General features: G+C 37.8%; 4 protein-coding genes and 1 long non-coding RNA gene across 8 annotated transcripts; 4 read left to right on the plus strand and 1 right to left on the minus strand.

Annotated features, from left to right (window-relative positions):
- On the plus strand, positions 1-3538 carry LOC130719922 (bifunctional protein FolD 4, chloroplastic-like). Its single transcript, XM_057570518.1, has 6 exons — positions 1-112; positions 268-704; positions 832-993; positions 2650-2733; positions 2818-2985; positions 3114-3538. Exons 1-6 carry the CDS (start codon positions 1-3, stop codon positions 3282-3284), a joined length of 1134 nt encoding a protein of 377 aa, XP_057426501.1. The 3' UTR covers positions 3285-3538.
- Positions 3539-5046: 1508 nt separating this feature from the next.
- LOC130719930 (probable FBD-associated F-box protein At1g32375) lies at positions 5047-6179 on the plus strand. Its single transcript, XM_057570526.1, has 2 exons — positions 5047-5631; positions 5730-6179. The coding sequence occupies exons 1-2, from the start codon at positions 5047-5049 to the stop codon at positions 6177-6179; spliced, it is 1035 nt and encodes a 344-aa protein (XP_057426509.1).
- A 1632-nt stretch (positions 6180-7811) lies between these two features.
- LOC130732469 (putative FBD-associated F-box protein At5g38570) lies at positions 7812-9164 on the plus strand. Its single transcript, XM_057584510.1, has 2 exons — positions 7812-8494; positions 8593-9164. The coding sequence occupies exons 1-2, from the start codon at positions 7928-7930 to the stop codon at positions 9040-9042; spliced, it is 1017 nt and encodes a 338-aa protein (XP_057440493.1). The 5' UTR covers positions 7812-7927; the 3' UTR covers positions 9043-9164.
- Positions 9165-13805: 4641 nt separating this feature from the next.
- On the minus strand, positions 13806-14668 carry LOC130719947 (F-box/LRR-repeat protein At4g14103-like). The gene is made up of 2 exons (XM_057570540.1): positions 13970-14668; positions 13806-13853 (listed from the first exon to the last, which is right to left on the minus strand). The coding sequence occupies exons 1-2, from the start codon at positions 14666-14668 to the stop codon at positions 13806-13808; spliced, it is 747 nt and encodes a 248-aa protein (XP_057426523.1).
- A 2799-nt stretch (positions 14669-17467) lies between these two features.
- LOC130729461 (uncharacterized) lies at positions 17468-25023 on the plus strand. 4 transcript variants are annotated; one of them, XR_009015988.1, is made up of 6 exons: positions 17477-17936; positions 18110-18179; positions 19027-19207; positions 21591-21710; positions 23767-23836; positions 24686-25023. It is a non-coding gene; the product is annotated as an uncharacterized LOC130729461 (long non-coding RNA). The 4 variants fall into 4 exon arrangements; XR_009015989.1 differs by lacking the exon at positions 19027-19207 and having other exon boundaries at positions 17468-17936; positions 20982-21710; XR_009015990.1 differs by lacking the exon at positions 19027-19207 and having other exon boundaries at positions 17479-17936.
- Positions 25024-25916: the final 893 nt, after the last annotated feature.

Genomic DNA, 25916 nt, shown 5'->3' on the forward strand with positions numbered 1-25916 from the left:
ATGTCTTCTTCTATTTTCAACTGTCATTCTTCCCCTTTTACCGCCACCATCCGCCTCAGCCGCCCCTCTCCCTGCTTCTTAGGCCTTCACTCTTCTCCATCATCCCATGTTGGTATGAATTGCTCTCACCTTTTTTTAAAATATGGCTTTTATATGAACAAACTATGTAGCTAGCTATGGGGTGATTTTGGGACATTCAATTTATGTGAGTTTGGTTAAGGTTGTTGTCACCTTATAGGATATAAGATGATTATTTATCCATTGAAGAATTTGGGACATTCTTCTTAATTAGTGCATTTTTTTTAATTCTTCCACAATGGATTTCTTTAAAATGTCTGACATGTGGATTTATCATATCTTCTTCTATATATGTACATACAGCTGCTATGACTACTAAAGCTTCTGCTAAGGTGATGGATGGAAATGCAGTGGCAACACAAATCAGACAAGATATTAAAGCTGAAGTCCACAGGATGAAAGAAGCCATTGGTGTGATTCCAGGGCTAGCTGCAATCCTTGTTGGAGATAGGGAGCGGTGTGCAACTTATATTGTGCAAAACAAGAAGAGTGCTTGTGAAACTGTTGGAATCAATTTTTTGGAAATACATTTGCCTGAGTATTCCACAGAAAATCAAGTTTTGAAATATATTTCGATACTGAATGATGACCCTTCAGTTCATGGCACTATTGTTCAGATACCTTATATGTAAATCTCTACATAACTTCATTTTCTTTTTCTTAGGGAATTAAGTTCTATACATATAAGCTTTTCAGTTATGATAACTAGTTTTCTCATGGAAGTTAAATTTATTAATTTCTTGGCCTTGTAACAATCAGCATATGCAGGAGAAAAACTTTTTGAAGGCGGTTAGAATTGAGAAGGATGTAGTTGGTCTTCATCCCTTCAATATTTTTAGTCTTCGCGTGGCGCCAAGTGTAGCAGAACCCATGTTTGTTCCCTGTACAGCGCTGGGATGCATAGAGCTACTGCATGTTGGGAAACAACAGAGCTGAAGAAAAATTAAACACAATCATAACACAAGAAAATTACGTGGAAACTCCAAAACCGGAGAAAAAACCACGACCGTTGTCTAAACCGACAACCAGAGAAATATCACTATGTGAAAATTGTTACAACACATAGACTTCTCTCACTCTCAACCCAATGCCCCAGTACAACCACACTCTCACAAAGCAAATATTAAACTAAGTCAGATATAAGCTTAAAGTGCTACTGACGGGTGCATCTAAAAACAAAGAACCTAGGTCCAATATATAGCCTTGGTCTCCCCCTTGCTTCACAACACTAAGCGATGTGGGACTTTTCCAATAGCTAATTTTTAACCTCCTTCTTTATTTTAGAAACTTGGGCAATGTGGGACTTGACAATCAACCCCAACAATCTCCACCTTGATTGTAAGAGTTACACATCTTCCGCTTGCATTGTCTATACCGACAATCATACTCCACCATAAAAGAGTACACTTTACTTGGAAACAAACCATCCCAAGAATTTTCTTCACTTGGAAGAAAACCATTCCAAGAATTTCCACATGTCGAAACCTTGCTGAAATTTTATGGTGCAACTCCCATGTTGGCTTCCAGGAAGTTCTTCAGCCATCGACACCTTTCACCACACACCTTGCATCAATGCCAACCAATGCCCGTGTGTTGTTTCTGAATCCGCTAGCAATAACTTGTCCTTTTCCATGGTATAACGGAAATACCATAAGGACAAACTTTATCTTCTATATGAGATCATCACCATCATCTCCCAAAACAAGGGAGACAGTGCTAGCACTTACCTCAAAGACTTTTTTCAGATACTGCTCCACCTGGACAATTTCTCTTCACATGCCCAAACTTTCCACATTTCCAGCACGCCAGATTCTTTGCAAGGATCTTCTTCCCATTTGCCCCACCTCCAGTTAGCAATATTGAGCTTGATGAAGTGCTTTCATAATTTTTCATTCTCCTTTCTTCCGAAATAATTTTTGTTGCAACTTCTTCAAAACTCAAACTTTCCTTCCCATACATCAAATCAGGTTTCAGATGAACATAGGAAGATGGAAGGGACAAAATGAGCCTTAACGCTTTATCTTCATCATCAATCTCTACTTTGATAGATTCCAGCTCGGAGATAATATTATTCAAAGTACTCAGATGATCAGATATTTTCGTACCTTCATCCATGCGTAGATTGTGGAATTGCTCTTTCAGCAACAACCGATTTGAGATGCCCTTTGCCTGATATAACCCTTCAAGCTTCTCCAAGAGCTCCTTGGCTGATGACAAATTATGCACATTTGCAAGATCAGATAATTCTGCAACCACAGAGCATAACCAGAGAAATATCACTATGTGAAAATTGTTACAACACATAGACTTCTCTCACTCTCACCCCAATGCCCCAGTACAACCACACTCTCACAAAGCAAATATTAAACTAAGTCAGATATAAGCTTAAAGTACTACTGACTGGTGCATCTAAAAACAAAGAACCTAGGTCCAATATATAGCCTTGGTCTCCCCCTTGCTTCACAACACTAAGTGATGTGGGACTTCTCCAATAGCTAATTTTTAACCTCCTTCTTTATTTTAGAAACTTGGGCAATGTGGGACTTGACAATCAACCCCAACACTGCATAGATACAATGTTCCTATTTGTGGCAGAGGGCTGTTGTGATCGGTGGGAAACGTATCGTAGGATTTCCAGCTGCTCACTTGCTGCAAGTAAGATAGATAGATCTCATGATTTATTTGAGGGTAATTACTAATTACTTGCTCACTCTTTGTTATTTTGACTTGGCTGGCTAGAGGGAAGGTGCTAGTGTCAGTGTTGTGGATTCCAAAACCAGCAACCTTAAAGAGATTACAAGGCAGGCAGATATTGTCATCAGTGCGGCTGCACAACCAAACTTGGTTAGGAGAAGCTGGATAAAAGATGGTGCTGTAATTATTGATGTTGGATTCAGCCCTGAAGAGGTGAGTAAATTAAAGTTATATCAAGGACTAATGTTTTTGAGTTATAAATTATTTCATATTCATTGCTTAAGTTTCAACTACAAGGTATTGAATGAACCAATATTGCATTGTTTGTAATTAATTAACAGGATCCAAATAGCCCTGGAGTTATTAGATGGGTTGGAGATGTTTGTTATGAAGAAGCCATAGAAGTTGCCTCTGCTATGACATCGGTTCGCGGAGGTGTAGGCTCTATGACAATGGCAATGCTTCTCCAAAATACGCTCCTATCTGCAAAGAGGATGCACAACTTCGAATAACATTTTTGTCTAGGGAGTCTTGGATTTTATTTTCGTACTTTTTAATAATATGGTTTTATTTCATGGCTAGATATGAGTAATCCATTTTTTTTTTATTTTACTTTTGTCGATGGCAGATCATAAAGTAGACCATGTTGTTTTTTACTTTTTTTAAACAAGTAGTACCATGTTACCTTTTTTTTATAAGTCAAGACATTGCATTCAACAGCAGAAAGTGGTGTTAACCTGATTACAATGAGTAGTGAACCAGTCAATAAAAACTAGAAAACAAGATCATGTTTGCCCTTGTGAATTTTGTTGGATGATTCCCTCCTTAGTGGACCACACTAACTTGTTTTATTTTAAAGCGAAATAGAAAAAAAAATTGCTTAATGGGTGGTAGCGCAGGTGGCTTATTTAAACGAAATAAACCCTTATTTTGAAGATGTGGAGCCATCAAGAATTGTTTTTCTCACGGACAAGGCACATGGCACCACCAAAGAGGGCCTAAAGGAGATGATTTGAACTCCATAAGTGAGTTGGACATTACATATTTTACTCACTTATAAACTGCTCAAAGTTATCCTCTTTTTTCAATATGAGACTTACTCACTTGATATCACAACAAATTTCTGTCAATCATACATTTTTTCAAAACAATGTTATTTAATTTATAGCGGTCATACGGATCCGATCACAGTTCAACTACGGTTGAAACAATGAATTTTGAACCAGTGTCCTTATATTTTGATCATTGGTCCGATTTAAATAATTTTGGGTCCACGCAAATTTTTATTAGTTTAAATCAGTACAACATTTTTTTTCGCAGCTGCGGAAAAATGTAGGCATAAACATAGAAAATGTTTCATAAACTTTACGCAACTGTTTCTTCTGACTATATCATGTTTCGGTGTTACAATTCCCTTTAGCAACAGTTTATCATACTCTATGATAACACTGTGAAAAAATGTAACCTATAGTGAGGATGCAGCAATTATAACACAATAAATTATCTCTATTATCAGATTTATTTATTGTTGTTAAAAAATGTACTCCATCCGTCCCTAATTATAAGCCAAAGTTGAGATTTATGTTTTGTCACTAAATATAAGCTAAAGTTGTAAAAGCTAATCTTTCTTTCCATATTTACCCTTGCATTTATTGGCTTTTTAATTCCAACAATTTGAAATTAAAACCCACTTTTATTCTCTTTCCTCCTACTACTACCAACTTAAATAGGGGTAAATATGAAAGATTGTACCATTTTTTTAAAAATCAATGTATCAATTAAGACTTTCTTAATAAATGTAATTTTTACAACTTTAGCTTATAATTAGAGACGGAGAGAGTATTATCTAAAACGAACCCTTTATATATGGAAACTGACGCAAACTGATTTTTTGAATTTTGATGCACTTTTAGACAACACTTCTTTCTCGTTACCTAAACAAGAAGAACAAGAGCCAAAGATGCCTTTCTATATATATGTAAGCTATGGAAGCTCTTCACGCTGCACAAATCAAATCCATGCTATGGAATGAATAGTAATTGGAAGACACAAAATCAACATTAAATGATGTTGCAGCTCATTTGAATAAAACAGTTGGTATTCAACAGTCGAGGCCACCGTTTCAGTTTCTGATGCACCTCGTTTAAATTAAAGTCTCAATAAATGATGAGTATTTGAAAGAAATATGAACAAGCGGGGACTAATAAATTCTTACAGGAAGAAATTTGCTATAAGTATCCATTGAGACTAAGTGCAAAAGTATCCAAGAGCACAATGGATGATAGAATTAGCACATTGCCACATGAAATACTTCATCACATTCTCTCTTTTTTGTCAATAGAGGAAGCTGTTGCTACAAGTGTTCTTTCAAAGAGATGGAGACCTCTCTGGCTTTCACTCACCAGTATCACCCTGAAACAACGTCGGTTTATTGATCCTGCACCAACACAACACGACAATGTTGAGGAAGATGAGGACTTTGTTTTCTACATGTTGATGATGGAAATGGTTAACTTTCATGAGGTTCCTCGCTCCATTTTTAGATGCAGAGCCCTTGTTGTTCTCAAATTGCAAAGGAGAACTGTGAAAAACTTTTACAATTTTGACTTTCCCTTGCTCAAGACCTTGCATTTGAATAAAGTTTCCTTTTCTGAAAATCGGCTTCTCGTGGCGCTTTTAAATGGTTGTCCAATTCTTGAGCATTTGGAAGCACATGATATAGATATCGAGCGTGGTGGTTTATCTGAGGCTGAGTATACAAGCTTACCTAAGTTGGTGAGCGCAAGTATCTCTGCATCGTGTACTCATAATATTCCCCTCATAGTTTTAGCCAATGTGGAGTTTCTTCGAGTAGAGGAGGTTTGAATGTTTGAAAATTATTAAGGATCCGTATGATCATGTACAGTTTTATAAAACTGTTTTCAATTTTCTAATAATTTGTCTTGTAACCATTGCAGCGCGGTAATGAGAAAGTTCCAGCATTTCCTAATTTAACTCACTTGGAGCTTACCATTCCATCGAGAACTATTTCTTGGCCTTTTGTATTCGACTTCCTCAAGAAAAGCCCCAAGCTTCAAGATCTTGTAGTTGATAAGCTCGGACAAAAGAACAGATTACTTGATGATGTTCTGTTGTTTGGAATTTATGCTGGTGATGAGGTTTTCTATTATCCAGATGCTGTTCCTCATTGCCTTTCTTCACAATTTAGAAAGTGCACCCTCACACATTATAGTGGACAGGAAAATGAGAAGCGGTTTGCAGAATACATTATGCAGAATTCATCATCTTTACAAACCATGACAATCTGCGGTATTTCTTCTTTGCGTCCAATGGAGAAGCATTATATCCTTGATCAACTGTCCTTGTGCCCAAAGAAGTCTGCAAACTGTGTGGTTCAATTTAAATGACTTTGTAGTAGCAGAAAATTATTGTTAAATGGCTGCTTTCTAGCTTATATATCTTGTAGTCTTTTTGCGATTTGAAGAACATGATGGATCTTAATGTCAGATTTTGAATATTAATATTTCTAGCCAAGGAAATTAGTACTATTATCAAGCTGGTTGTCACTTGTCACCATTTTTACTGCGTTAAGTAACTTTCTTCCGCAATCTGTACTCGTCATAATTCTTTCTTGAGTTGTTCATACTTTACACGACACATGATTTATTTTTTCTTTTTAAAATAGGCACGCTTTGATAGTGAATGAACTGAATTCTATTGAAATTGAATCATCGATTGTAGCAGTACATGATAGCTGTTGCTTATATATGAGAGTGATTATGTAATCTAATACTTTTCTACACTACATGACTACTAACTACTAATTGTCTAATTCATAAGTAGAAAGGAGTTGTAAAATAGTGAGTGGTAAAATATAGTAACTAAAACTAAGTACTGTGAGCTAGAACTAGAGGATTGAACTTTCTCTCCTCAAGTATATAATACCCCTCAAGCTCAAAGGTTGTAGATATCTACCAGTGGCATCTTGGAAATGTTCTGGAGGAAGAATTTTGGCAGCAAAGCTTTGGTAAAAACATCAGCAACCTGATCAGTAGAGGAAACTGGCAATGGTTTCATAGCATGTTGACTGTCGAAGTCTGAACTTTTGTTTGTACAGGGGCATCCATGCTTTCTATAGCATGTTTTTACTGTGTGATCAGGTTTGCCACAATATGAGCAGATTTCTCCTGACTTATTATATCATCTTCCAGTTCCAGCATAACCTCTTCCTCAACCATAAGTCTTTTTCCCTTCAACTGATCCTACCATTATTTCTCCCTATTCTTCACTTTGCACATCACTATACTGTCTCTCGTGTTACAAGACGAGCAAAAACTAATTTTTTTTGAAGGTAATGGATCCATTATAAATATTTGAGACATAACCACAGCAAAATAATCATGCAATCAAGTAAGAAATCGGATTATATAATCCCTGCTCCTTATATAACTTAGCAGTCTTAGAAGCATTACACACACAATGCACATCATAATTGACACTATTGAGCGTTTTTTTTGTGGTGAAAACAAAAGGGACTCACATATCGGAGGATAACCTTCAAACTTAATGGAAAAGCTTTTGTAAGAAAATATGAAATGTTCTGCAAAAGATTAGGTAAACTAGTAAATAAAAAAATACAATAACGAAAAATATTAGAATGCATTGCCCTCAATGAACAAATTTGAACAGGTTCAACTACTTAAAACTATTGAATAGATAACTGAAGGTAACCAAAATGTTAAAATGTTGTAGTGTTATTTGGTCAATATTTTTATTATAGAATCTACATCCAATATTAAAAACATTACAGATTATATATCAAGTGGTGGATAAGTGTATGTTCCCTGAAGAAACTGAAAAGACGAGGAAGACTTATACTGGTAGTGGTAACACCACCGTTTAATCATTAATGAGCTATTATTAAACTGTATGCATAATTTTAAATGAGAACTGCTTTGAATGTAGAGGTATTATGACATTTTTGAAGAACAAAACAAGCAGGTGGAGTAAATTAAAGCAGCTTTCGAATAAATGATTACTTGAAAGGAAAAGTGGACAGGTGAGACTAATCAATTCATGGATATTAATTACAGAAAATAAATTTGGTACTATAAGAAACTTTGGAGACGAAGTGCAAAAGGTATCAAAGAGCACAATGGATGATAGAGTTAGCACATTGCCAGATGAAATACTTGGTCACATTCTCTCTTTTCTGCCAACAGAGGAAGCTGTTGCCACAAGTGTTCTATCAAAGAGATGGAGGCCTCTCTGGCTTTCCCTCACCACTCTCATCCTCGAACCTCCTATCCCACGGTTTAATCCACCGTGGGAAAGTGAGGATGAGGATGAGGACTATTACCTCTTCTTGCTGTCTCTCCTCAAGGCTAATGTGCAGCGCTCCATTTTGAAATGTAGAGCTCTTGTTGTTCTCAAATTGAATGGGAGATCTGTGAAAAGCCATTACAATTTTGACTTTCCCTTGCTCAAAGCCTTGCATTTGAATCAAGTCACATTTTCTGAAAATCGGTTTCTTGTGGAGCTTCTTGGTGGTTGTCCAGTTCTTGAGGATTTGGAAGCACATGATATATGTTTTGAGAGCAATTCATTTAAGTGTGAGTATAAGATTTTACCCAAATTGGTCACAGCAAGTGTTTCTGGAGTGTCTAAACCTGGTATTCCCCTAATAACTTTATCCAATGCCAAGTTTCTTCGATTAGAACAGGTTTGAAAAATACTTTTTCATTTATTCTTTCTCTTTGTATATTTTTATAATGAATTTCATATGCATATTTCAATAATCTGTGTCTGTAACTATTGCAGTGTGATATAAGGGACATTCCGATTTTTTCCAATTTAACTCATTTGGACTTGATCTTCCCATTGAGAACGGTTCCCTGGTCTTTTCTATTTGACATGCTCAAGAATTGCCCTAAGCTTCAAGATCTTGTGGTTGATAAGATTGGACAAAGGAACATAGTTGCTGATGATTTTTTTTGGTCTGGAGTTGCTGATGATGATGATGTCTTTTGTTATCCAGATGCTGTTGCAGACTGTCTTTGTTCACAGTTTAGGAACTGCAATATTACAAATTATAGTGGAGAGAAAAATGAGAAACAATTTGCTGAATACATTATGCAGAATTCAAAATCTTTACAGGCCATGACAATCTGTGGTGTTGCTTGTTTGCCTCGAACGGAGAAGTATCATATACTTAATCAACTGTCCCTGTGCCCAAAGAGCTCTGCTAACTGTGTGGTTTCATTTAAATGACATGTTGTAATCGAAAATTGTTGCTAATTGTCTGCTTTAATTTTTAGCATATGGATTTTGTAGTTGTGCAATTTGAAGAATATGATGGATCTTAATGTCAGATTTTGAAAATTATTTTTTCTATGCAAGGAAATTAGTATTGTCTAGCATAGTTTAATAAGGGGAAGAAATTGCTTGTTATACTTATTTTACTCAAATTTGTGTTAGCTGAACTAATAATTGTTTCCCTCCTCTTCTTTTTTTGGTCAAATGAAAATGATTTCAATAATAAGCAGCCATAAGGAATTGGCGGAGATTACAAAGAAAACATGGGTGGTGGGGATATTAGGGTCCAGGGAACAAACCTGTCCCACCACAACTAGAGCTCCACTAACACCTAGGGAAAACACTAACAACAAGGAAGGTTTCCCAGTAGGCCTAAGAACAGAGCTAAGGAGATCAATCTGGTTCCAGCGCAAACTGTCTTCCATCAAGACGGAGGATGGCAGCTAGACTTGGAGGGGGAGCCATGCACCAATTACTGGGGAGCTGGTTCAATGCATGCAAATGGGCTGTGGAATGGGCAGCTTTGTTGATTCGTCTGGGAATCCAATTGAGGTTACAGCAGGCAAAATTCGACTTGAGCTTGGTGATGTCCTCCACGATCATCTGGATTTCTCCAATTGTCCTTTTCCTTTCGCATGCAACTATCAGTGGAAGACAATCTGACTCTATCACAATTCTATCCCAACCAAGGTTCGATGCAAGGATGAGAGCTTCCCTTAGGGTAGAGGCCTCCGCAACTAATGGGGATGGGCTAGGCCAATTCATAGCAGCTCCTGTTAGCATTCTACCTTGGTGATTTCGAGCAATCAAGGCTATGGAGCTTGTGCCATTGTTCTCCTTCCAAGCAGCATCAGTATTAATTTTAATCGCATCCCTACCAGGGGCCTTCCAGCATGTTTGATTCCTTGACATTTCTCCACTTCTACTCCCCATCCGTGATGTCCTGCTATCATTGGGTTTCTCACTTGATCTGCATTCCAGCATTAGCAATTGAGCCTGCTTAATAACATGAGCTGGGTTTGGTTCTTCCAAGTTGAAGATTGCTCCGTTCCTGTTTTTCCAAATTCCCCACAGTGTACAGAGGAGTGTTGGAATCTCATTACATTGACTGTTAACTGCTCTGAATCTGGTGAAGGTGTTGAGAAGCCAGCGGTCAAAGCTCGTAATGGTTTGGCTGATGATTAGTTGTAGAGGGGAGCCAAACCACACTGCTCTTGTCCAAGGACAGAGGAGCAGGGTATGCTCAATGGTCTCCTCTTCGCTGAGGCAGATTGGGCAAAGGGTTGTTGGAGAGATCCTACGCTTGTAGAGGTTGCTCTTGACCGCAAGGGCGTTGTGGCAGGCCTTCCAAACAAAGTGTTTAATTTTCTGAGGAACTTGACTACTCCAAATCGCAGTCCAGAGATCAGCAGGGATTGTATGGGAAGGTCCGGCATTTGTCAGCTCTATTGTGGTGGAGTATTTGGAGGTGTGGTACCCTGATCGTACATTGTAAATGCCAGAGGGGTGATGGGGCCAAAAGAAGCGATCCTTTGATTCAATGATGCCTCTAGGAGTTTGGAGTATCATTGTAGATTCAACATTTGGTACCAGCCTTCTAATTTTGGTCTCATTCCACCTGTTCATTGAGGCATCTATCAGGTCTTTGACCTTCATGTCATGGCCATTTTTCCAAGGCTGAAGGGACACTCCGTTCCATAGCCATATATCATTCCAGACACTGATGTTTTCACCAGTTGCCACTGCCCACCTTCCATGAGTCTTGAGGAAGTCTCTTCCTTCCATTAAACTTTTCCACATCCAGGAGGGGTTGCGTGGGGCGGGGGCTTCTAGGAATTCATGGCTAGGGAAGTAAATAGCCTTTAATATCTGAACCCACAAGGCATCCTGGTTGCATTGAATTCGCCACGCTTGGTTTGCAAGATGGGCCATGTTTTGGTGCTGGAAGTCCCTAAAGCCAATCCCTCCATCAAGCTTCCTTTTTGTGAGTAAGTTCCAGCTTCTCCAGTGTACTCCTCGCTGATTGTGTTGCCCACGCCACCAAAATTGTGCCACTAGAGAGTTGAGAGATTTGCAGTATCCTTTAGGAAATTTGAGGATAGCCATGACGTACGTAGGGATAGCTTGTATGACCGCCTTAATGAGGATCTCTTTCCCAGCTTGATTGAGCAACACCTCCTTCCAACCTGCCATTTTACCCATGATTCGATCTTTTAGCCAACCCAAAGAGTGGGTCTTGTTCCTCCCCCAAATTGCAGGTAAGCCAAGGTAGACACCAGGTAAATCCCACTTTTGAATGTTGAGAATGCTTGCCATTTGTGAGCTGATGCTTGTAGTCAGGAATTTGTTACACACCATGCCTGATTTCTGGGAGTTAATACGTTGTCCAGAGGCAAGAGAGAAGGTGTTGAGAATGTGGACAAGGTCATAGGCTTCCTTTGGGCATGCCTTGATGAAAAGGAGGGAGTCATCCGCAAAGAATAGGTGTGTGAGGTGTGGGGTTGTTGGAGCAAGCTTGATGCCTTCAATCAACCCGGTAGCTTGTGCTTGGCGGAGCATGTGGGAAAGAACATCTGCACGTAGAACAAATAGGTAAGGTGAAAGCGGGTCTCCTTTGGGGAGTGATCTTTTGTGACATGAAACCATTAATCTTGATCTTATAGGTGACACCCTTCACAAGTTGCATAACAAGCTTGATCCAACCGTCATTGAAACCAAAGGCCGTGAGTGTTTTCTCCAAGAAATCACATTCTACTCTCTCATAGGCCTTGCTCATGTCAAGTTTAAGAGCCACATGTGCTTTGCTCTCCTTGCCTTTCTTCAAGATGTTGTGGAAGGCTTCTTGAGCTATCATAATATTGTCTTGTATCATCCTCCCTCCCACAAAGGCACTTTGATTGGGTGTGATGATTTGATTGAGACCTCCTTTTAGTCTAGTCACCATGATCCTTGAAATCACCTTATAGGTGAAATTACAACAACTTATAGGACGGTAGTGTGTTGTTGCCTCTGGGATGGGGATCTTGGGGATTAGAAAGACCACCGTCTCATTGACCTCTGGAGGGAGATAACTAGTGGTAAAGAACGTTCTTATTGCTTGACAAAAGGTGCCCTTGATTGTGTCCCATTGATTCTTATAGAACAACCCGTTCAAGCCATCAGGGCCCGGTGCCTTGAGGCTGCCCAAGCAATCAATGGCCTGCTTGATCTCCTCATCCGTAACCTCCATGCACAAGTCCTCATTGAGTGTTGTCGGTACAACCACATTGATGTGTCTAATGCAATCCTCTATCCCTTGGGAGGCCACACTAGTGTAGATATGTTGATAATGTTGGACAAAAGTGTTCATGATATAGCAATGTTATGAGTTACAAAATGGGCTTGAAGTGCTGCGAACCATTTCGGCTCACTTTTATATTAGTGGGTTGAATTGGGTCTTCAAATCCTACAAGTTGGTCAACCCAACCCAACTTGCAATATGGCGGCCTAATGGCAGGTTGAGTGTCAACCCATATTTTTACCCTGATTTGTAGGTTGTGTTTTGTCTAAAACTCTCGTGATGTCATATGTGATTATTGTTATCATTGGTTGTTAATTATGGCTGAAATAAACTCTTGATGATGCTGTTGGTAAAACACATTTAGAAATGTATAGAAGATTAAGTGAGTGTTTGTGTTCTAAAGAAAAAGTGAGTTAAGGCACCATAGTAGTATGTACAATTTTCCTCATCAGGATGTTTTCCACTCTACAAACCTTCGTCCGATGCGAAACTTAATTTCTTAAGGTTTATGGCCCTTCCTACAACATCCACAACATTGATTTTATTTATTTTTAAATAAAAGAACGAATTTTTTATTTTTAAGGTAATGGCTGAATTTACACGGTCGAGGAACATAGAATGGCCAATTTCTAGCCAAACGAAGAGATAGGGATTGAGAAACCTTACTTTGAGAGAAAAATAGAGAAAAATGCACTGAATTTTATAAATGAAATTTGCTTCTAATTTTGGGTGATGAACATGTATTTAATCTGCTCCTGTAGGAAGGAGGAGAATTAATCATTGGTAGGAAATAGTGAAATACAATGAGTAAAGTAAATGGAACTAGGAAGTTGAATTCTTAAAGGTGGCAACCAAGTGCTCCATAGTCATTTCGTTGCATACAAAAGGTAAGATTAAAAATGTAAAATTGATAAACAACTATCATGTGCTCGAAACTACAAAACCAGTACAAAATCTCTAACCAAGTTAGCCGATTAGTTTTCATTTGTATGAATGCACACATGTAGGAGAGCTGGTTGGGCACAATGACAACTCTTTCAGGATTTCAAGCTTTTCCTGTAAATTCAAGGATGGAAGACAATAGATTGTCATGGACTGTAAACATGTCGAGTTCTGCATAATGTATTCTGCAAATTGCCGTTCATATTTCCTTCCACTATAGTTTATAAGTGTGCACTTCCTAATCTGTGAAGAGAGGCATTCAGGAACAAAACTTGGATATACCATAGCCTCATCAGCTGCAAATTGTGAACCAAACACATCATAATCAAGTACAAAACGTTGATAACGCGAATGCAAAACCTCATGATCTGATCCGGGATTATCAACCACAAGACATTGAAGTTTAGGGAAATTATTGAGCCACTTTACCAATGACGAAAAATAATATTCGATAATGATAACCTCCAAATGAGTTAAATTGGAAAACACAGGAATGTTAAGCTCCCAACTTATCATCGCCAAACATTGGAACTTCCACAGCACCCTATAATAGTCACAAAGACAAATAATTTAAATGGGTCTGACAAAAGAATATATATAGAAAATAGTTTAACGGATATGCGCGGTAAGTGTAAAAAATCTTTTTTCACAAAATCAAACCTGTTCAAAGCGCAGAAACTTCACATTACGTAACGCTTTCAAGGGAATATAAGAATTAGAAGCTCCAGAGATACTTGCCCTCACCAACTTGGGTAAATCTTTACAGTACTCTTGCTCAAATGACCAGCCTTTGAAAAGTATATCATGTGCTTCCAAATCCTCAAGAAATGGACAACCATTAAGCATCCTCACAAAATGCGAGTCATCAAAAAAAGCAACATCATTCAAATGCAGGGTTTTGAGCAAGGGAAAGTTAATAGTACGACCATAAAAGCCAAATTCTATGGAAATCACTTTCAATTTGAGAAAATCAAGGGCTCTGAAGCTAAAAATAGGGAGTGGCATCACAAAAGGCGAGAAAAACAGCATGTCAAGGCCAGTCTCGTCTTCCAACTTCATGGCAAGGAAGTCAGGCCGTTTACATGAAGGCAGACCTCTGATGCTGATCCTTTCAATGGGACGGCGGTGCACACCACGTTCATAAAATGTTTTCTTAATCATACTCTTCAAGCCAGAATAGGATCTAAACCTCTCCAAATAGCTTTCATAATCTAGGTTGATATTGGTGAGGGAAAGCCAGAGAGGTCTCCATATCTTTGAAAGAACACTTGTTGCAACAGCTTGTTCTGTGGGTAGAAAAGAGAGACTGTTGTAAAGGATTTCATCAGGCAATGTGCTATTATTTCTATCATCATCCATGTCTGCTTTCATACTTTTGCACTTCTTCTCAAGGGATATTTATACTACCAAATTTCTTTCTGTCGTTCTTTCTTCCAAGTACTCATTTATGGAGACTTCAATTTAAACGATGTGGATCAGAAGCAGCTAGCTTTAATTTACTGCGGCTCCATGCGCTGCAATATCCTTTATGCTCTTCAATTTTCGATAGTATAGTAATAAATACTAGCACATTTTTCTATTGTCTAAAATAGTTTAAAAAGGAAAAGAAATTGCTTATAATACTTCTTTTACTCTCACAACTAAATTTTGTATTCCATTGTACTCCCTAATGCCAGACCAAATCTGTGTTAGCTGAACTAATACTGAAGTAGTAATATCTTTCCCTCCTCTACTATCCACGATGATAACAATTCTAGGAGTGAAAAAAATGGGTTTGGCCTATTGGGCCAACCCTTTTGACTCAACTTTATTAGTGGGTTGGATTGAGACTTCAAATACTAAAAGTTGGTCAACCCAATTCAAACCTACGTTTTGGCATGTCAATGGCGGGTTGAGTTTGTCAATCCATATTTTCACTCTTATTTGCAAGTTAGGTTTTGTCTAAGACTCTCATAGTTGCTTGACATTAATGTTTATTGTTAGTTGATAATTATGGCTGAAATAAACTTTTGATGATGCTGGTGGAACACATACGTAGAACGCATCTAGTAATGTAAAGAAGATTAAATGAGTGTATGCATTAAAAAAAGTGGCATTTACTTATAATGATTTGGCACACGTCATTAACACTTAGAACATCTCCAATGCAAGGTTCTTAGTTCTTATTTTGAAGTTAAGAACTAAGAACTAAGAACTTTACCATTGCAGATGCTGACATGGACTCCTTAGTTCTTAAAAATAAGAACCCAGTTCTTATATAAGGAGTTTTGCTTTTTGAGTTCTTAGCTCAAAATATTAATTATTTCTCTCTCATCCAAATTACTTTATTACTTTATGAGTTTTGTTTTATTACTTTATGAAAATAAAAAGTATAAATAAGGTGGTGGGACCAAATGAATAGTGGTAAGAACTAAGAACTCATCATGGTTGGAGCAAAATTGCTTGAGAGTTGCTTAAACACATGTGGCAATACGAACCCACATGAATAGTGCTAAGAACTAAGAAATAAGAACTAGCATTGGAGATGCTCTTACCCTTGACAGTTACAATTTTTGATAACAAAGACTTGGTAAATATGATTGATATTGCTATTGGTGAGACTTTCTTGTTAAGCTCATAACCTTTAAATATAAAAACAAGTATTTTATTGTGATAATTCTAATTTCTACATGTAACGACATGCAAAAATTGGTCATTGCACAACCATTTTTAACCATTTTTTTTTAATTTCCTTACATTCTCTAAGTGAACCAGCATGTCAACCTATCGGTTCGCTAAAATATGCGTTGGATTAAGACTCTGAACCCAAATAAAAAAAGTGGATTAGTCTAACCAAACCCACATTATGAGTGGTTAGGTCTAACTCGCCCGCCAATCCATATTTTCACCCCTAACCAATTCTATCTTTTTAAAGTGAAGTAAAATGGTCTAAAATAGCTTAAATCAACGTATTCACTCAAATCAAATCAAGCACAAGGGAAATCAAATCTAAATAAGATTTACGAATAATGTTACATGGACAATTGAGTTCCACCTCCACCTTAGCTTAAGAAGAAGAGAAATGTGAAAAATTAGTGATATAATTTGTGATGTGACAAGAAATTCAGTGAGAGAAAGAAAAAAAATATATGGAAATGAAATGAAAGAGAAAGTAAGATATGTGTATATCATTACTCATCTATTTGTAAATCAAATGCTCTATAAGTGTAATTAATTTTTTTGGTATATTCTCATAGTCAATAGACACGAACTAATCACTCACTTCCCTGTCAACGTATTAGGTCGTGAAAATCAACCACTTGCTTAAAACAAAAAGCGTTAACCACGAATTACCAATTAGATTAAAAAAACTAGAAACTGATTTTAATTCGACTTAGGTTGATTCGGTTATGAATACTAAAATCGAAAACCGAAGTACCAAATTGATACATTAGAAATGAAATGGTTTTCAATTTTTTCGGTTTTTTTTTTGTTTTCAATTTTCTAGATCAATTTGTGCGGTTTAAATACGTTTCGGTTATAAACACTTCTAATTGACTGGGTTTTTTGAACACTGTAGGGCAAACACTAAGGGGTCGTTCGAGGTGGTTGCCAGTTTTCAGTTTTTAGTTTTCAAATGCAAATTTGAAAACAAAACGTGTTCGGCAAAAATGGAGCTGAAATGAGTTTTTATTGAATTTCAAAACCGTTTTACCTTGTTTTTCAAAACCACAAAATATGGTTTTGTAATTATGATTTTTAGTTTCAATAACATGTAACTTCATCACCATCACCGCCCATCGCCATCACCACAACCACCATTGCTACCGCCGCAACCACAACCACCTTCACTGCCATCGCAACGTCACCACCTCCACATGCATCCTCCACCCGTGCCACCGCCGCCGCCACCACCACCCTTCACCTCCACCACCCTTCATCAATATCACTTGCGCCACCGCTATCTCCACTGTCGCCACCACATCACCGCTTGAACCACCCTCCAACACCACCACTTCCACCTCCACCACCATCGTCCCTAATCTTTCTTATTCACTTCCACTTGACCCATCTACCATACCCAAAGCGCCCCCTTTTGTGGCAACATATAGTCCCACAATCACCCCATATCTTGACCAGCCACAATTTTGTTTTCAAGTGCTTGTACCTATTTGAAACGACCCGTTTAATGTTTATGAGCTTAATTATTATAATTGTCATTATCATATTATATTATATAAAAGTGATTATGCAAGGATGGGGGAGGAAAAAAAAAAACGTGGTCTGATTGAAAAGGGGGTGGGGTCACGTAACCCACCTTTTGCTTTTTGAAAATAAGATACCCTAATTGTTTAAAGAAAAACCATTGAACCTACTCCCAATATTTCTTTCCCAGCCGTAACCTCCCTTTCTTCTTTCTCGACATATTCTCCTCCTTACTTCTCCCACAGAACTTCTTCAATTTCTTCTTTTACTCTTGTTCCAAAGGAAAACAGCCCCAATTCCCCTTTAATATATATCCATTCACGAACAAGGTTGACGGGGTTTCAAATGGAACAAACCTGGTTTAACTGTTTGGAGTAGGAGTGGTGCTTTGAAGGAGAAGTAAATCCAGCCCTTCAGCATTGTCCAATTCAATTTATTTAAGGTATATTCTCAGCCCATGAATTTGGAGAACGGCATTGTATCGTATCTGTATGTTAGATTAAGGTAAAATTATTTAGGGCTCTGAGTATACAATTGGGATTTCGTAGTTGCTCACGGGTAGTACGACATAAGATTATAGTTGTTGAAGGTTGAAATTTAATTTTGGTGATTCAGATTTGACGGGTGAAGGTTCGTTGGGTTGTCGCGAAATTGCTGAGGACGGTCCAGTTGGCTCGTTATAGCTGTGAGTGATTTTTCAATCACTGTGACTTACTTTTAATAATTATACGACTGATGATTTGATTATTTTAGCATATTGCATATTTATTTAAATTGGGGAAACATACTTTACAATTCGTGAATTATCTGAAAGCTGGTTTTATGAAAATGATCTGAGTCTGATTCTGAACTGACATGAGAAATATATTTATATTGTTTTGATTTTGGAAATTATGTGAAACTGAGATTGTGAAATTGGAAAGTTGATTTTGGGACTTCTGATGAGACTTGAACTGGTTTGAGAAAACGGTTTTGGGGATCCTTGATAGAACCCCGTAGCCGTTAGCGGAGGTAACGGCCTAGGTGCACCTAGCTAGTTTGATTTCGGGAGGAGAGGGCTATCCGTTAGATGGAGCCGCCAGTGCACGGAAAGGGCTATCAACGAGATGTAGCTTCCCCCGATGATATGATACGATGTGACATGTGATACGAGAGAGGAAAGGGCTATCCGTTAGATGGAGCCGCCCCTATCGGATAGGCCATCCCTTAGGAGGAGAGGGCTATCAACGAGATGGAGCCGCCTCACGGTTCTACATGTGTGACCCTATTAAATTATATTTCTGATTTTTAAATGCTTTCATATGACTGACATGATTTTTATTCAGTTTCATTGAAACAGTTATTTATAAACTTGGCAGTTTGATCATCTCTTATTGGAAATGCTGCTTATTAATTTTATTAATATGATATATTTTATCCACTCTGAACTGATAGTGAAAAACTCGTGCTTCATATGTTTCCCTCCTGTTCATGGTGGTTGTTAAATCCTCACTAAGTCTTTGTGACTTACCCCTTTATTATTCCATCCACAGATTCTTCAGCAGCTGTGTAGCAAGCTGTTCTTGGATTCAGATTGTCAGTTGTCTTGCTGGTAGGCCTCCATCAGCTGGTGGCCTCATTGCTATGTTACTTCTTTGATTCTAGTTATCTGCAGCTATAGGGAGTCATAAGTGAATTTAGTTTGGGGTGGACGGTATCTTCTTAATTTTAAAGGTTGACATTGAGCGTCGAATTTTGGTTTTGTACCTTTTCTTGAAATTTGGATTTGGAGAATATTATTTAGCAGGTTATGTTATTTTGAGATTACTGAAATACAAAGGAGACTCTGTCTTTTTTTATAAATTTATGCGGACGTATTTATCGTGGTGAATTGGTTATAAATGGGTTATGTGTAAAGGGCTTGCCGGACTTGGGTGATAGTCTGTGCGCCGGTCACGGCTTGAGATTTTTGGGTCGTGACAAAGTTGGTATCAGAGCTTTGGCTGTAGGTCCTATTAGCTGTAGACATGAGGTAGTGATATAATCTTTCTAGTAAATTGTGAACCGCGGCACAACTTACTTCAAAGATGCTATTAACGCCCCATGAGAGTCCTAAAGTTGTTTCCAAAGTGTGATTTGAGTTTGTTCCTCATTCACTGAATTCTGAGTCATGTGTTATGTTTGATGAATATTCTTTGTTCTGTGAGGATACCACCTAAATTAGGATTTCTATTCGAAGACGATTAGCTTGTTAGGTCCCTCTGTAGGCATTTATGGTCGGCAGTGTTCGACAGTGTAGTACAAGGTAAAGACCATCGCATAAAGACGTTGGTTGTTCGTTGATGTAGGAATAGTTAAGGTGTTTATATCGAGACAATGAAATTCATGAATGATAGAGTTTGCAACTGGTTTGAAGGGATTACTACATGATGTGAAACGATGTATTGGAGTTGTTATTGAGCAGCAACAAGAGAACCAACTCGAGACAATTTAGGAGCGTTGACCAAGGGTTAGACAAAAGGAGAAACAACAAGTAGGTGTCATTGGAGAGATTGATGTCATATTGGTTGTTCACATTAAGCTTAATTCTCATGTTTTTTCTAGTACTAGTGCAATCGTGGATCATAGGGGTTTATTGATGCTTTTGAGAGTCTGTGGAGAGCACTTGGATGCTCACACATGCAATAGAGTTAACATCATTCCAGTTGAAGGTTGTAGAATATGATTGCCTTGATGACTTTGTGAGTACGAGAGCGGTAAAGGATTTGGTAGTCGAGGTTAGAAGCCAAGCTTGAGTCATTATTGTTACTCGTCAGGATACTCAGGAAACCAATGCAGTGGTCACGAGATTAGTTCGATATGTCCTTGAGATATTCATGTTTGTTTGATCCTGAAGCTATTCTCTCTTTGGTATAATTGTTGTTCACTTCTTAACTTAATACATTATATCCTTCTTGAACATGACGTTGATTGTTGCTACACTTCTTAGAGAGTTTTTATAGATGATTATGTTCATTGTTAACTTGAGGCATCCATTAGGGATTGAGAGTTGTTGGTAGGAATGATAGCTTTAAACATTTTTTATTTTGATGTGATCTCTGGGTATCATGATGTTTTGGACTGGAATAGCAAAGTAATGAGATTTGAATTACTTAGAGAGTTTCTTTCTTATTTAGGGAGAGTGAAGTTGGGAACCATGTAATCTAATTTTAGTGTCGAAGTTAGAAGGTTACTAACGAAGGGTTGTCATGGATACTTGACTTTGGGTAAAGGATACTCAAGCAGTTGAAATAAAAACAAAAGAGATTCTCGTAGTGTGTGAAATTCTTAATGCATTTTGGGAGAATTTCCTAAGGTACCATAAAGTTTTCCATAAATCTGGTTCTTGACACTAGTTTTGTTTGTGAAGAAGAAATATCTACTATGCAGTTAACTATGCAGTTATGTGATGACTACATGCAATTGGATTATGTGACAATACCTAACAAATCTCTTTTACCTCATTTAGATGAATGGTCTGATTGATGATAAGGAGCTCAACATTTTGAAAGAAAAAAAAGAAAGGGACTTGGTGATGTTTAAAGTGGCTATGTTTCACAGTTTCCAATAGACTTTGATGATGTTTTACAATTTTAATATTGGTTGTGTGTGCTTAATAGGAACTCTATTTCACAGTTTCACAGTTCCTATGTTTCATAGGAACTTTGTGCTGTTCAAAGGTGGGGGGTTGGAATTTTCAGGACCTCTTGATCATATCAAGTTTAGATCATGGTTGTGGCTTAAGGCCAGGAATGAATGGTTTAGCGCTTCATTTGTTGAATGGAGCATGGACTCTCTTTCTGTTTTCTAGAAACTACATAAATTCAGCCAAGAACTTTGATCGTTTGGTCTCTCGTTGTGTTGCTGTGAAACTGGTTTAGTGCTGTTGTCAGTTTAAATTTGATTGTGCTGGTAGAGTGGTAGGGATTATAGTGATCCAATTCAAGGTCCATTTCTGCTGGGGGAACGTGGCTTCCATAAAATTAATTAGGGACACAAATCTTCCTTGGTTCTGAATATATTGGTGGTTGGAGATCATTGTTACTTCTCTTATTGGTTACATGTTGTTCTGTAGCAGGTCCAATTCATTTCCCTGGGCATGTGTTGATGGTTTTAATAGCACCATGAATAAGTTCCGCATTGTGGGTTGGAAGGGTCTGTAGGTGGAATATCTAAGTGTGTCTTCTACATTGCTAAGGTAGAATTTTCCATTTAATTTGTCTCCTAGATTGATCCTTTTGTACTTGGGTTAGGGCACCCCTTGTGCTCCCTATTAATTCATTTGCTTATAAAAAAAAAAAAGAGTTTGAGGAGGGAAATATTAGAGGACTTCTATCATTATTTTTAAACCATACATTCTAGTTCTAGTAGACTGTATCAAGATGTGAAGGAATTTTGTCGGTGCGAAGGAATGAAGAAAGACATAGTGAATTTTGTTTATAAATGTTTAGTATGACATGGATTGAAGGATAAGCACTAAGAACTAGAAGAGCTAGGTCAATTTATCGAGATATCACTATGGAAGTTGGAAAGTATTGTTGTGAATTTGGTGACAAGTTTTTTTAGGATCAAAGGTTATGATTATATTTAGGTAATCATGGATTAGTTGATTAAGTTTGCATATTTCTTATAAGTGAACACTACTTACATTGCAACTCAATATGCTAAGTGTCGTTTGGATGAGATTATTTCTTGCATGGTGTACCCTTAGTTATGTGTTCATATTGAGGAACTATATTCACTTTTTAGTTTTTCAAATCGTTTCGAACTGCTTTAGGAACTCACTTGACAATGAGGATAGGTTTCCATTCCCAAACAGGTGGCCATTCTTAGAGACTATTCAAATCTTATAGGATATGTTTCGTGTTTGTGTTTTAGACCTTAGAGATAGTTGTGATGATTATTTAACCCGGATCAAGCTTGATTATAATAACAATTATCAGTCTTGTATTAAGATGGCACCATTTGAAGCCTTATATGGTAGGAGATGAAGATCACCTATAGGTTGGTTCGAGGTTGGAGAAGCTAAACTTGTAGGCTCAGAACTTATTCAGGACGCAATAGAGAAGATTAAGATAGTTCAAGACCGCTTGGTTACAACTCAAAGTAGGCAGAAGTCATATGCTGATAAGAGGCGACGCCCTTTGGAGTTTGCAGTTGGTGACCATGTCTTTTTACGTGTTTCTCCAATGAAAGGAGTGCTACGGTTTGGTAAAAAGGGAAAACTGAGTCCAAGGTTCATTGGACCGTTTGAGGTATTGGAGAGGGTTGGTTCTGTATCTTATCGTTTGGCACTTCCGCCAGATCTTTCTGCAGTTCATCCAGTCTTTCATGTTTCTATGCTGCGGAAGTACCTATATGATCCTTCTCACATCATCCATCATGAGGATGTACACGGAGCATCCAGTAGCTATAGTTGATAGACAAGTGAAACGTCTACGTTCTAAAGATGTTGGTTCAGTAAAAGTTCTTTGGAAAGGACCATCGAGTGAAGAGGCGACTTGGGAGGCCGAGGATATCATGCGGGAAAAGTATCCCCACTTGTTCGAATCTCAAGGTTAGTGTGACTTTAAAATTCGAGGACGAATTTTATATAAGGAGGGAAGATTGAAACGACCCGTTTAATGTTTATGAGCTTAATTATTATAATTGTCATTATCATATTATATTATATAAAAGTGATTATGCAAGGATGGGGGAGGAAAAAAAAAACGTGGTCTGATTGAAAAGGGGGTGGGGTCACGTAACCCACCTTTTGTTTTTGAAAATAAGATACCCTAATTGTTTAAAGAAAAACCATTGAACCTACTCCCAATATTTCTTTCCCAGCCGTAACCTCCCTTTCTTCTTTCTCGACATATTCTCCTCCTTACTTCTCCCACAGAACTTCTTCAATTTCTTCTTTTACTCTTGTTCCAAAGGAAAACAGCCCCAATTCCCCTTTAATATATATCCATTCACGAACAAGGTTGACGGGGTTTCAAATGGAACAAACCTGGTTTAACTGTTTGGAGTAGGAGTGGTGCTTTGAAGGAGAAGTAAATCCAGCCCTTCAGCATTGTCCAATTCAATTTATTTAAGGTATATTCTCAACCCATGAATTTGGAGAACGGCATTGTATCGTATCTGTATGTTAGATTAAGGTAAAATTATTTAGGGCTCTGAGTATACAATTGGGATTTCGTAGTTGCTCACGGGTAGTACGACATAAGATTATAGTTGCTGAAGGTTGAAATTTAATTTTAGTGATTCAGATTTGACGGGTGAAGGTTCGTTGGGTTGTCGCGAAATTGCTGAGGACGGTCCAGTTGGCTCGTTATAGCTGTGAGTGATTTTTCAATCACTGTGACTTACTTTTAATAATTATACGACTGATGATTTGATTATTTTAGCATATTGCATATTTATTTAAATTGGGGAAACATACTTTACAATTCGTGAATTATCTGAAAGCTGGTTTTATGAAAATGATCTGAGTCTGATTCTGAACTGACATGAGAAATATATTTATATTGTTTTGATTTTGGAAATTATGTGAAACTGAGATTGTGAAATTGGAAAGTTGATTTTGAGACTTCTGATGAGACTTGAACTGGTTTGAGAAAACGGTTTTGGGGATCCTTGATAGAACCCCGTAGCCGTTAGCGGAGGTAACGACCTAGGTGCACCTAGCTAGTTTGATTCCGGGAGGAGAGGGCTATCCGTTAGATGGAGCTGCCAGTGCACGGAAAGGGCTATCAACGAGATGTAGCTTCCCCCGATGATATGATACGATGTGACATGTGATACGAGAGAGGAAATGGCTATCCGTTAGATGGAGCCGCCCCTATCGGATAGGCTATCCCTTAGGAGGAGAGGGCTATCAACGAGATGGAGCCGCCTCACGGTTCTACATGTGTGACCCTATTAAATTATATTTCTGATTTTTAAATGCTTTCATATGACTGACATGATTTTTATTCAGTTTCATTGAAACAGTTATTTATAAACTTGGCAGTTTGATCATCTCTTATTGGAAATGCTGCTTATTAATTTTATTAATATGATATATTTTATCCACTCTGAACTGATAGTGAAAAACTCGTGCTTCATATGTTTCCCTTTCCTGTTCATGGTGGTTGTTAAATCCTCACTAAGTCTTTGTGACTTACCCCTTTATTATTTCATCCACAGATTCTTCAGCAGCTGAGTAGCAAGCTGTTCTTGGATTCAGATTGTCAGTTGTCTTGCTGGTAGGCCTCCATCAGCTGGTGGCCTCATTGCTATGTTACTTCTTTGATTCTAGTTATCTGCAGCTATAGGGAGTCATAAGTGAATTTAGTTTGGGGTTGAAGGTATCTTCTTAATTTTAAAGGTTGACATTGAGCGTCAAATTTTGGTTTTGTACCTTTTCTTGAAATTTGGATTTGGAGAATATTATTTAGCAAGTTATGTTATTTTGAGATTACTGAAATACAAAGGAGACTCTGTCTTTTTTTATAAATTTATGCGGACGTATTTATCGTGGTGAATTGGTTATAAATTGGTTATGTGTAAAGGGCTTGCCGGACTTGGGTGATAGTCTGTGCGCCGGTCACGGCTTGGGATTTTACTATTGTTGTTGCCAACTGCATCAATACTTCAGGTTGGAAATTTTCCAATATTTAGTGTGTGTTTGGTTTCAAATCTGGAGGAGCCAAACGTGGATCAAGAAATCCAAAAGCAACTATTTCTTGCTTCTGCAAACGTGGATCAGGGCCAAACGTGGATCTGCAGAAGTTTTCCAAACACACACTTACTCTGTCCATCGTCTCTAATATCAATGTAACTCCAATTTTAGTAAAAGATTGATAGTAAATTACAAATAAAATTAAGAGGAGCAGACGACATGATTTCTTTTTTCAAGTATAAGCACACTAACGACATGGTAACGTAGATGCAGATATGTAGGAATTGGTTAACCAACTTTCTCCATCTTTAGTTGGCAACAGTTTTTAAAATTCAAAACTTTAAAAAGTTGAAACAACCAAATGAAAACCAAAAACAAGTTTTAGTTTTTAAAATTTTTAAAACTTAAAACCTAAAACCACCCCGAACGGGGCCTAAATTTGCTGGTGATTTTCACGACACTGACTTGATGAAAGCCGACGCCACATTTAAATAATTAAGTGTTGTTTTTTACGGTTTGCATCGATTTTTTTTTTTGCTACATCGGAAAATTAACGGCAAAACAAAAAACTACAAAATAGCCAAACGATCCTGCAGTAAGAGGGTCTCCAGCTCCGGGGGAGGTCTCTCCAGCAAGCAGATAGACAAAGATTGAGATGCTGCTCCCCTTTTAGCCAACCAATCAGCTGGTTGATTACAGTCCCGATTAATAATTGTTAGTTGCATCCTCCATCTTTGTCCCTGTAGCTTCCGGATT

The sequence above is a fragment of the Lotus japonicus genome, chromosome 1 (genome assembly GCF_012489685.1).
Source record: "Lotus japonicus ecotype B-129 chromosome 1, LjGifu_v1.2".
NCBI lineage: Eukaryota > Viridiplantae > Streptophyta > Magnoliopsida > Fabales > Fabaceae > Lotus > Lotus japonicus.

Bases quoted from the DNA above. Each gene is read 5' to 3' on its own strand.
- LOC130732469 (XM_057584510.1), top strand. From the start codon at position 7,928: ATGGATGATAGAGTTAGCACATTGCCAGATGAAATACTTGGTCACATT. The intron at 8,495-8,592 runs GTTTGAAAAATA...TAACTATTGCAG, and splicing joins AGTTTCTTCGATTAGAACAG to TGTGATATAAGGGACATTCC.
- LOC130719922 (XM_057570518.1), top strand. From the start codon at position 1: ATGTCTTCTTCTATTTTCAACTGTCATTCTTCCCCTTTTACCGCCACC. The intron at 705-831 runs ATGTAAATCTCT...TGGCCTTGTAAC, and splicing joins CTATTGTTCAGATACCTTAT to AATCAGCATATGCAGGAGAA. The intron at 994-2,649 runs GTTGGGAAACAA...AACACTGCATAG, and splicing joins GATGCATAGAGCTACTGCAT to ATACAATGTTCCTATTTGTG.
- LOC130719947 (XM_057570540.1), bottom strand. From the start codon at position 14,668: ATGGATGATGATAGAAATAATAGCACATTGCCTGATGAAATCCTTTAC. The intron at 13,854-13,969 runs GTTTGATTTTGT...TGACTATTATAG, and splicing joins AGTTTCTGCGCTTTGAACAG to GGTGCTGTGGAAGTTCCAAT.
- LOC130719930 (XM_057570526.1), top strand. From the start codon at position 5,047: ATGGATGATAGAATTAGCACATTGCCACATGAAATACTTCATCACATT. The intron at 5,632-5,729 runs GTTTGAATGTTT...TAACCATTGCAG, and splicing joins AGTTTCTTCGAGTAGAGGAG to CGCGGTAATGAGAAAGTTCC.